Source organism: Syzygium oleosum, unplaced genomic scaffold, assembly GCF_021117445.2.
Source record: "Syzygium oleosum isolate NSW1041296 unplaced genomic scaffold, Sole_v2.1 Sole_v2.06, whole genome shotgun sequence".
Classification (NCBI taxonomy): domain Eukaryota; kingdom Viridiplantae; phylum Streptophyta; class Magnoliopsida; order Myrtales; family Myrtaceae; genus Syzygium; species Syzygium oleosum.
In genome coordinates this window covers 11,202,122-11,213,819 of record NW_026607490.1, presented here as the reverse complement: position 1 = coordinate 11,213,819, position 11,698 = coordinate 11,202,122, and the positions used below count along the sequence as shown (strand labels likewise).

General features: G+C 39.7%; 1 protein-coding gene across 15 annotated transcripts; it reads right to left on the bottom strand.

Annotated features, from left to right (window-relative positions):
• Positions 1 to 66: 66 nt before the first annotated feature.
• LOC115690629 (uncharacterized) lies at positions 67 to 11,098 on the bottom strand. 15 transcript variants are annotated; one of them, XM_056312341.1, is made up of 25 exons: positions 10,730 to 11,098; positions 10,571 to 10,607; positions 10,329 to 10,417; positions 10,158 to 10,213; positions 9,957 to 10,032; positions 9,594 to 9,660; positions 9,208 to 9,274; positions 9,012 to 9,078; positions 8,436 to 8,519; positions 8,307 to 8,348; positions 7,908 to 8,063; positions 7,495 to 7,572; positions 6,748 to 6,816; positions 6,585 to 6,650; positions 6,369 to 6,497; positions 5,782 to 5,928; positions 3,903 to 3,992; positions 3,656 to 3,721; positions 2,796 to 2,864; positions 2,623 to 2,730; positions 2,341 to 2,466; positions 1,923 to 1,981; positions 1,741 to 1,777; positions 1,303 to 1,532; positions 67 to 1,073 (listed from the first exon to the last, which is right to left on the bottom strand). In XM_056312341.1, the coding sequence occupies exons 1-24, from the start codon at positions 10,907 to 10,909 to the stop codon at positions 1,323 to 1,325; spliced, it is 2,175 nt and encodes a 724-aa protein (XP_056168316.1). In that variant the 5' UTR covers positions 10,910 to 11,098; the 3' UTR covers positions 67 to 1,073; positions 1,303 to 1,322. The 15 variants fall into 15 exon arrangements, 14 of the variants coding, with proteins under 14 accessions (XP_056168316.1, XP_056168317.1, XP_056168322.1 ...); XM_056312342.1 differs by having other exon boundaries at positions 2,623 to 2,727; XM_056312347.1 differs by having other exon boundaries at positions 5,782 to 5,838.
• Between the last annotated feature and the right edge of the window lie 600 nt (positions 11,099 to 11,698).

The window sequence follows — 11,698 nt, the reverse complement described above, 5'->3', positions numbered from 1 at the left end:
ATCTCTTGAAAGTGTAAGCACGTTGAAATAGGGGGATGACACTGCTCATCCGAGAAATACCCGACGTTGCTATGAGAAAACAGTAATAACTGATGCAGTGATGAAAGCTTCAGCTATTCAATCTTTCCAGGATTCTCAACAAAGTCTGACTTGAATACAGTATGTTAATTGAGCCTTTACAGTACGATAATACGGCATGTGTGAGATTCGGTACTTACAAAATCTGTAGAAAACCTTACTACCAATTCTTGTCGCCCAACAACAATCTCAATGTATTAGCTGCCCAACATGCAGAAGTACAGGTAAATCAGAACATCAATTTGCTAAAGAAGGCCAATACAAAAAGATTTTGGCCAGCTGATTTCTCGAACGCCTCGTACTCTCTAGAACTTGACATTAGTGAGGATAGCTGCCACTTCCGGCAGCAAATACCCAGTAGGATTTGTATCCAATCTACCTCTTAATGACTCGCCTCCCTCACAGAAATGCTGAGATTGAAGACAGCTTGGAAGACTCTTTTGACGCCAGCAGCTCCGCCTGAAACATCCACAAACTTTTCCTGTATTATGCTCCACCATATGACTCAGCGACAGGTTGCTCATGTTCTGATGTGCTAGCCCGATCTTATTTGCTATTTCGCGTCTCTGTTTGGAACAACTGAAAGTTCGAGCCGCTGTCTCTTATGTTCCTCAAATGTTCTTTAACTCCTGCCATAGAACTTCGTTTTAACGAGCAGCCATCTATGAGAGGGATAGAAGATTGTATGGTACCGAGCCTGAGGCTTCAGCTCTATCTTCCGTGATTCCCCCACCGTTTGTGACTGAACATGTCGAGCATTCTTCTCACATCACAAAGCAAAGGCATGATGCCTTGTTTCCTCCAAGGACACCTCTCTATGAACCTTTGTTTAGCATTCATTCATCCTCTTGAAGCAGCTATGGTACCTCTGCCGTGCAAGCATAGTACAGTTCATTCTATAATTCTCTCTCATGCATCTAAACCCTACATATGCTAGTACGTCCACTATTTTCGCCTTCCAATGAACAGGTTGTCGAGGCCAAGCATGGTTATAGCTGCACAAAAGAGGCAGCTCAGATCTAGCGATTTTCCAGTTGGTAAAAATTCGTTAGTGACCTTCAGTGCTTCCATCCAAAAGATATGGCAAGACAAGAAAAGGATGACAAATATGAATATCCAGTAAATTGTTGCTCTTCTAGTGCAAACACCTTGCACACACAATTTCCTAATGGGTTGTTTGTGTTATTCATTTCTGCAAAGCACGCATGTGCAGTCACACACTACCTTTAAGGAGGCATTAGCTTTCAATGCCTGGGAAATTTCAGGTTGGGCTGATGTTCAGAGGGGTCACCACCATTGCAACGCTTCACGAACGAGTCGAGTGTTTTCTGCTTGAGAGGGCTATTAGATGTTTTCTGCTTGAGAGGGCTATTAGATGTTTTCTGCTTTGCAGGGCTGTTGCTAGTTGGGTGGCTGGCTGAGACTTCCAACGTATTTTCATGGCCATCAAGCACCTAATATAGAAAGCAGAGTAAGGGATGAAACTCTTCCAAGAGTATCAGTATCACCCGAAGAAAGAGAGACATGCTATCAGGAGCACTACAAAAGAGAGGGTGTAGACGTGGAGTAGTTGTTTCAGGACGATAGGTAGCAGGCATTAATAACAGCAATAAAATATAAAGACGCATGATAATTTAGAGCCAACTAGTGACAGCAATTTACCTGACCCAAATTTTCCAACTTGCTCTGGACAACATCCCTGAAAAGAAATGTTTGACAAAGATGACTGTTTAAAAGTATCACATAATTGGCCACAGTCAATGTGCTCACAATTGTTCCACACTCAATACTCCACATTACCATAAAAGCCTCGGCGAGACTAACAAAAAAGGAATAGCACCTACCAAATTATGTCATCAACAGTGTCATTTGCCAGCAGGTAATATATATTGACTGAAGACACCTGAAAATAAAACAAACAAGCTTGTCAAGAAACCCATATGGACAGTGTTAGCAATTTAAAAGACAAGGACTCAATATTATAATTGTGAACTAGATGAAACTAAAAATGAGTATCGATGACTAAGTTAAGAAGATGCTACAAGCTGTAGCAGGAGCAAATACTCTTTTACGAGCAACGATCCGAATCAAACCTGATTTACTGATTGAACTATGGTCATCAAATTTCAGACCGTCATTCATGAATTTTAGCGCTCTAAACCAAGCTTTCAGTCAACATAAATAGAAAGCGACGAACTAGTATTGCTGCCAGCTGCAGACTTTGGACAAGTTCGGTCTGTCACCTTGACTACAGTGTTTTACCTGACCAATCCTGTGAGCACGATCTTCAGCTTGGATCAGATCACCTGGTGTCCATGATAGCTCTGCAAATATAACAGTGCTTGCAGCTGTTAAGGTCAGACCAACACCTCCAGCTCTGATTGATAGCTGCAAAATGAATCAAACTTCAGGCTTCATCAATTAAATGAAACGTAGAGGAGAATCAAGAGGAAAAAAGGGTGAAAGTCCACACATCTGATGTGAAAGAACTTGTCATGGAAAATTATGAACTTGAACAAGTAAAAGATAAAGCAACTGTCATACTACTGCTGCCTTTATTGCATCTTTCTCTTGAAAATCAGTAACCAAAGCTTGCCTTGCCACTGCAGGTGTACTGCCATCAATTCGTATGCAACCAACCTTCTTCTTCTTCTGTAAAATTATCAAAACTTGTAAAACGAACGATCAATCTATTAAGTACTAAAAGTTGGTCTTACAAGAAGAAATTCATGTATCGCCTCGATCATTGGCTGATGATGCGCAAAAATGAGAAACTTGCAGCCCGCCTGCCGAGTATAAGCAAGTTAGAATGTTCTGCCTCCAAAATGCAAAATGAAATTGCAGCTTGCAAGAATCTACAGTACTATTAGAGCATGGAGATAAAGCTATCTATAACCTCCAGTACATCAACTAGCACTTAATGTAGAGCATGCCTAATAGCAGCACTAGTGTAGAAAATTTTCACCCAGAATAAGAAAGTTAAATCAGCTAAAGAATCAAATCGTTCATTTGAAAATAATTGAAGCCATTGAAGGCAGAGATTCACTTCATCAGACTTCCATATAAATTTTTAAGAGAACATCATGATCATTCCTATTTAAGCAAGAAATCTTTGGAAAGAATGCGATGTCTTGGCATTTCTTCTTATTTAAAGTCCTAAAATGGTGATATTTAATGGTGAGTCACTCAAATAGCAGAAAATGATATCAAACAATGCCAACGGAAATTCTTTTCATTCTTTAAGAGTCAAAGAAATGCTAGTGCTAGTCTAGATCACACCAAAATTGAGGAGACACTTATTTCCAACATGTTCAGCCAAGGTAAGTATACATGATATTAAATTCAGACATGAAATGCTAAGATTTTCAAAGTAAGAAAAAGAAATGTAGCATCGGAAGGACATACAAGTATGAATAGTTTAAGTATGATCACTGCATTGCAATTCAAACAGCAGGTGATTATAACATTAATCAACGAGAAAAACCAAAAGCTTAACTGTCACAAATTGTTAAATCCAAAATACTAGCCAAATACTTATTGGAATGCAAATGGTCAAGGAAATAGGTCAGTCAATTACCTCAACGACCGTTTCTAAGTAGTCTAAAACTGCTGGGATTTTGGCTTCAGCAGAATCGGTGTATATCTGCAGACAATCAGTGCATTAGAGAATAATATTTTCTTTTCCTCCACATTCATCCTGGGTCGGGGTGGGGGGTTGGTGTTCATAAATACTTCTAATGAACTGAGAAGCATGACCTTAATGGAAATGACTTCACCACAAATTATACTCAGTTTTTACATCTCATGCATATAGACCCGAATACCTTGGTAATCAGGTTCTTTTCAGAAAATTTGAGCGATTCAGCCTCTTCTTTTGATGTGCAGGCCTTGATTCTTTCTTTTATCACCTTTAACTACAAAACAGGAATCAATTGGCAACTTTCTTTCGTCACATGCAGAATGTCATATGCATCTTGGAAGTAAATATAGCGACAACATAATAGTGATTAGCCAGAAACATGATATGAACAAGAACTGTCACCAATCATATACTGCAATTAACCATTCACAAGTCCGAAAAAGAGCCAAAGCCGGAAATATTCATTTTTAGGTAGTTAAGCTAGTCAGGCTCTATCTCTAATTCCATCAAAATATCTAAGAACCAACCACATAGCTTCTCAAAATCTGAAAGTTAATATATGGTATACTAAAAGCACACATGAAGTGAATATGGATTCCACATGCCATGCAACACTTCTCAATAATTGAAGAAGTAACCAGATGCCATATAGATAAAGGCCATTTTATGAAAAACAAATAGTGCCAGCTTTTCCTCTCTAAAATTGGGATCATCTTAACAGTTCTTTTGCTCATTCAATGATGTGAACAACAGCAAGCACAACAAACTAGACCTTATCCCACTGAGTGGGAGCCGTACATAAACACTACTATGTCATTGCGCTCAATCTTGTATCAGATCCTCTCTAAGCTCTAAATACTCCATATCTTTTCTTATTGACTCCATGTTCTTCAAAGTCTTCCCCCACCCATTTCTTATTGATCATATGTCCTCATTGGACCTGAAGGTCTTAGTTTTAACATTACCAAACCATCTAAAACGAGCTTCTCTCATCTTATCCTCGACTGAAGCAACAACTAATTTTTCCCAAACCAATTCATTTCTAATCGTGTCTTTTCTTGCGGGCCGCCACATTCCACAAAGCATTCTCGTATCTATTACACTCATTTGGTGCAAACGTTGGTGTTCAATTGCTCAGAACTTCGTGCTATAAATAATTGTCGGTCAGTGCTGGCTCATTTCAATGGTATCATGGCAATGTATGGCTTTGGTTTCTGTATGCCTCAAACAAGAAACACCAGCTCAGCAGTAATTCTACTGCTGAATATGATGATCAAAGTTGCACCTCAACTTAACAATAGTATCTAGTAAAGCCATATTGACATGTACAAGACAAGGATACTTTTCAGCTGACAAAATTGCAGCTCATAATGCCAGCGCTCCCTCCCTCCCTCCCTCCCTCATACTCACTAAAACCTTACTGACAAAGAACAACAAACGGGTAGTAGAAATATGCTCAGGATTTGAAACAAAGACGTGCTCTGAAAGCTTCAGAAGCTTATAAATATTAAAAGCATGCGAACTAATTTACTCCATGAACAATGGCATGAGTATATGGAAGTCCAAGTCCAATCAAATTATCAAATGCAGACTCATATGATTGTCAGGGATATGAAATGAAACTCCCAAGGTAATAAAAGTTATATTTATTCGTGTGAACAAGATACAAGCTCAAGCTCCAAAACTACAATTCAACTGACTTTGTAGCTACAGATTTTCTCATGATATTATTTATTAACTTTAGATGGCCTGATATTGATATGGTTTGATAGTGCAATAAATAGAAGGATTCTATCAAATTAGAACCAAAGTTCTTATAGAAATAATTCACTACTAGAAAACTTTGAGAAGAGAGAAACTGATACTCCACCCTGAGAACCTAAAATTCCACTTCAAAAGATTACCACCTCACACTGAAATTGTAATTGAAGTCTCTGGATCAAGTTTCGTATGCTTAGGCACACAGAGAAATTAACCAAGGTAAATCAACACATATAGTTAAATTATGCCATAGAATAAAGAAAACATTCTCATGTCCAGTCATCTCAAATCAATCTCATTACCTCACAGAACAAAGCATTGATCCTTTTCATGTCCTTATTAGCCAAATCAAGGAAAACCTGAAACAGAGGCCGACAAAAACTGATGTAACTGGAGATTGACATCATCAGGATTAAGCAAAAGCTCCCCCATGACAAAAGATAAAAGCACTGCAAAAAAAAAGAAAAAGAAAAAAAAGCCATATGGATTACAAATAGCATGGCATTCATTCTCAGATGTGTCTCCACACTCATCTGACTTAAGTCATATTTTGCTCACGGAAGGATCTAAATGGACTACTCAGCAAGTGTAGATCGCCCGTTACAAGTTGAAGAAATTGCTCAAGTTCTAAGGCCAGTGACCTGACTAGCTACATCGGAGCAACAACTCAATTGCTACTTGGAGTTTTCAGAAAGCAAATCTCATTAAGGAGATAAGACTTTTCTTTAGGCTTTGTTTAGAGAAGGTTCTCATTTTCCCCACACTGATAGAAACAAAGAACTTAAACGTAGAAAATTAACAAGCATTGATTAATACGTATGTTACTTAAATAATGGCTGTAGGAGGGCTGATGTACAGGAATGAACGAGTGGAGGATATAAAAAGTTACCTGTTGCCTGCGTTTAACTGGGAGCTCAGAAAGGACTTCCTTTTTAAGCCTTCGGATCATAACAGTTGCCTTCATCAGATTGTGCAATTCTTCATGGTTACTGGAGCCTTGATAAACACCAAAAATTCCCTGAAAAGGTTCTCTTTGTTAAAGAAGCAATCTCCAACAATTATAACGTCAAAGCACAATTATTGGGTAAAGTCAAACATCACATACGCCCTTGCAATATCTTTGACCATATTCGTGAACATTTTTGTAAACATCTGGATAGAGCGCTTCTAGCTGCAACACATAAACAGGTTAAGTAGACACAAACTTTTGATACATAACTCCAGTTCCTAGAAACTTTACCAGCTACAACTTTAAACAATTCAAGTACCTGTTTGTGAAGCTCAATTGGTCTAGACAAGGCAGGAGTTCCGCTAAGCAAGATTGCATATTGAGCTTTCTGCAAAGTTATTATCTAAGTTCAGAGAGAGAGAGAGAGAGAGAGAGAGAGAATATGTTTGTAGTATTTGCATAATGCATTGTCAATAAAAAAATAATCAAAGAGAAAACACGATGCTACAAAAAGTTGTGCACTTCTAACAAACCAGTATTCTAAATGTTAGCTGAAAAAGATGAGGCAACCTTTTGAATAACAAGCAAGCATCAAGCTAAAGATGCATGCCATAACTCATATAAATAATTGCCAGAGGAAAACAATAAAACCTAACAAACAACTTTAGGCTTGAAAAATAGAACTGAAGTCGGATGCTTCCATGTCCAAATCTGTCAGAAGAAAGTGAGTTTTGTGCAATCAATCATATGATTGATGGTGGTCTTCCAGAAGCTTCCTCGATGAAAAATATGCATTAGATGCAAACCAGCCTATAAAAAGCATACGGGCGTTTGGACTCGGTGATGAACGTACTACTATAGAATATAACTGCTTTGTAGAGCACTGGAGTCCGGACAGGCGGACCCCCTCTGTGTAGCATGAAAAGAAAAATGAATGTATATAACCAAGCACTGTATTGTACATTCCTATTGTCTGCCTTGTGAAATGCACATCTAAACTTTCGTCTAGCAGATAAATAGTGCAGATGGCGAAGTAACTGATTCAAATTATTAAAATTTATATAACCTTTATGACTGGAAGGGTAGCAGCTGTCCTCTTAGCTTGTGCATTTTTCAGGAAATGTGATTCATCTGCAATCACAAGCTGTACGAAAACATCAACTTTAAAAGCATGCACAGGAACACAAAAAATAAGGGGGGCTGAATATAAAGAGGTGAAAAAGAATTAGCTAACAGAGGCAGAACATCAAGGATCAGCTTGAAAACTCTACGTTAACTTATTAGGATGGCCATCCTCATCCAATTTACCAGTTTCTATATGTCTAAACAAAGGCAGAACATCAAGCATCAGCTTAAAAACTCCCACGCAGCCATGCTCCTTCACTATGACTTATTTTATCCCGATTAAGACAAATTATGAAATTATCTAAGGTAAGTTAAACAGATGGTCAGAAAGTAAGACTGATTTGTGAGCATTACCTTGAAATCTGATGACATTAGCACATTCTGTAGCTTTTGGACAACATCATAAGAAATTATGTTAAAAAGGCCATCAAGATGTACACTGCTCTTGGTGTTTGAGGACATTATCCTAAATCCACTTCTGTTTGACCCACCACATTGAGATAAAAGAACCTAACAGACAATCACCATTAGCAAGGAAAGAAGAGACAAGGAAGAATATATAGATTAAAGATGACGACCATCAAATAAAAGTCCTAGAAAGCAAGGTCATAGGCACTATTCAATAAATCACCATTTCTGATATCGAGAAAACATATCTTATTAACATATCCAGCAATGCCAGCATCAGAGACATAAGGTCAAAGAGCGCGGCAGCTGAAGCAAGTAACATAGACAAACAAAATAATAACATACAAGTATGTCTGACGAAGGAATATTTAGCCATTGCTGAATCATCTGTCCAAGGAAAAAAGTAAAAGCATTCAGGCCTAAACTGCCATCTTTGTAAAATAATAGTTAAAAAGACTGAAAGCAAACACTCACTGTAGCCCAATGCAAACGCAAGGAAGATGGTGTGAGCACAAGAACAGGCCATGAATCACAAACGCATGCAGCAACAGCAATAGCCTGCACAAACCAAAAGGATAAGAATCTGCAAACTCAAACAAGACAAGTCATTAGTCTTTGGCTCTTGTAAGCATCGTTCTTCCAAATTCCACAGAATTCAGACAGTACTTCCAAAAAAATCTGTAAAAGTCACATAATTTTCTTCTCTCTTTTGTTGCAAAAGAGATCCATGCAAAGACTACAGTTGCAAGACAGATTCTAACATAAATAGATTGTATACACCAAACTTAGAGATTCTTCTGTTCGGAAAACAAAGAGTAGGAAAACAAAAGCAACTCCTCATGAAAATTAAATACTGGTGTTGTTTAATAATAGCATCAAACAATTAAATGCAGAAATCAAACATAACACATCCAAAGAACTGACAATTTATTATCCTTCCAAATGAACTACTACTAAAAAACCAGATATTGCAGGGAATTCTGCAAGAAAGAAAGACAGCCATGGTTGTAAACTAGAGATCAATAATTTAAAGGGATGAAAGGGTAGAACCTGTAAAGTCTTTCCCAGTCCCATTTCATCGGCTATTAGTACGCGAATTCCATGCTGCAAGACAAACCTGACAAAAAAATTTTACACTAGGCAATATTTTATAAATGACTAAATTGAAAACTTAATATTGAATGTTTTAAGAAACAAAACATGTCATAACATTTTCTAACAATAGAACACCATAGTATGTACATACCTAACACCATCCCGCTGAAATGGAAGAAGCTTTGATTCAATATCACTAGGCATACTGCCATATCGTTCTGGCAACATAAAAAAAATCAATGGCTTCATACGACAAAGACGGGAATTAACCCCAAACCAACCCCCCCATCCCCCCAAACAAAAAAAAAAAGTGACTCCAATAAAAAATGTATATTTATTGAGACTTCAAATGAAGCCCAAGTACACTATTTCCTTAATCTCACTATCCAGCTTCGACACTTAAGCATTTTGTTTCGATGCTAGTAATGCACTCAACTAACAATCACTTCAAAATATAGTTAAATCATGCATTTTAATAGAAAGGGTCAAGTTCAATAGTTGAATATAGTGGACATTTCAGATGCATCAACTTTTCACCTTGTAGATCCGGGAGAGCAGATGCAGCAGCAATAGCTCGGCATACCAAGGGATCCAAGTTCACTATCTGCCAAAACAAGGGGGTACATTGTTAGTTGACAGGTAACATGAAGCGAATGATGGCCATAGAAATGAATATTCATAAGTTTCGGAATAGGGCATTTCCATCGACAACTTGCATAGTCAACACCAACCATTGCCAGTTATGAAGTGTAAATTTGGCAACACGTCCATACCTTATATGAGACCTCGCAAGAAGATAAACTCAACTTGCATTTCTATCTATCCTAAGTATGCATATACTCATACAGCACATAATAAACTTATTTTAGTGAAAAACGATGGGAAGTTATGAGTTACCACCTCAATTCTAGAGCCACATTCTTCAGCGAGAACTTTTTCGGCTGATGGCAAAGAAGATAGTGGGAACATCCATATTCTGCAGTTCAATAACACCACCTGTGAGTATGCTATGTGGCTGGAAACTTAAAGCAAGTTCACAAGCCACGCATCCATGTTGGGTGTTTCACACACACGGCCGCTTGTAGAGCGAGAGAGAGATACCTTTCTTTAGCATTCCAACTGGCTTTAGGGATCTTGCGGAAAGCAGCAACAATGACCTGGTGGCAGCCAAATTTAAATGGGGAACAACATAAAAAAAAAAAAAAAACCTCTTTCAGTGTTCAAATAAAAAGACTCTTTCACTGCAACTGATGTTCGAAAATACCAACAAACCTGGTCATATGAAAACTTTGCAGCAACATTTCCACTGGCACGAAGATAAAACTTAACAGACGACTTGGGCAGCTCCTTCCGAAGTTCATCTAACAAACAGTTCACAGCGAAGTCGAAAAATCAACATCAGACCGCCGCTACCGAAACCAGACACAAACATTTTCAGCCAAAACAGGACAAAACAACATCAGCCCTCATCCCCACAACTTGGGAAAGAAAATCGAAGAGGAGCAACAATTCACCAGCACCTGCCCCAGACGTGGCCGGTAAATCTTCACCCTGCACAACCACGACCGATCAGAGCCGCATTCGCTAAAGCACTCCCGAGCAATCATACCCCCAAAAGAAAGTTACGACAAACAAAAATTCACTCGCGAAAAACGAAGCCGCGGGCAAAAAACCTCGTTGGGTCGAGAATCGGAACCGACCCGAGTGCTGTTCCGGCCGGCGTTGCCCGGAGCGGGAACGGGAGATCGCGGCCGGTCCCGAGCGACGTCGCGCGACCGGGAGAGCTGCTGGAGAGCGTCCCGTTCGAGGGAATCCAAGTCTTCAGCGCTCAAATCCCAGTCGTCGTCGTCCATCCCCGGGGCTCAAATTTCGCGCCTTTTTCCTTGCTCCTCCTTCACCACCGGTAAATGCTTCAATGGGGGTTTGCAGATGACTTTTTCCCTTCTGGGTTTCTTGGAAGAGGATCGAATCTGACGGAAAGTTGAGTGCTTTTGCAGTCGCTCCTTGAGACTGCACTAGCTGTTTCGATCACAGAGGGAGAGAGAGAGAGAGAGAGGTGCTATTGAACTGAGGAAGAATGAGTAAAGATTTTTCCAAAGTACGGTGGGGAAGAACACTAGAAGCGTCGAAACTTGCGTGCAGAATGCTATATTTTATTAATTTCTCAGTCCCATACGGTACGTTGGTGCTGACGGGATAATATTTAATAATAATTTTTTTAATTTTTCCTTCTTTTCTTTTCTTTTTTCTTCTTCTACCTTTGACTGGTGATCGGACACTGACCACCGGCCATGGCCGGCCGCTTGGCCTCGCTCGAACGAGACCGCCGTCACCCGTCACAAGCGAGGCCCCGCCCGGTGAGGGGGGGCGATCCCCGGCGAGGGTCGGCCTCGCCTCGCCTGGGGAAGGGCGAGCTCTAGTGAGGCCGGCCCTCGCCCAGGCCACGGCGGCCTCGCCGGGGCTCGACCGCCCTCGCCAAGTCGGGCCTCGCCTGTGGTGGGCGAGGACGGCCTCGTTTAGGCGAGGCCAGGCGGCCGGCCATGGCCGGTGGCCGATGTATCTGGTCACCGGCCAAAGGTAGAAGAAGAAGAAAGAAAAGAAAAAAAAAAGAAGAAAAAAAATAGGAAAAAATATTTAAAAAA

Bases quoted from the DNA above. Each gene is read 5' to 3' on its own strand.
- LOC115690629 (XM_056312341.1), bottom strand. From the start codon at position 10,909: ATGGACGACGACGACTGGGATTTGAGCGCTGAAGACTTGGATTCCCTC. The intron at 10,033-10,157 runs GTATCTCTCTCT...ATTGAACTGCAG, and splicing joins AGTTGGAATGCTAAAGAAAG to AATATGGATGTTCCCACTAT. The intron at 9,079-9,207 runs GTATGTACATAC...TTTTTTTGTCAG, and splicing joins TTTCAGCGGGATGGTGTTAG to GTTTGTCTTGCAGCATGGAA.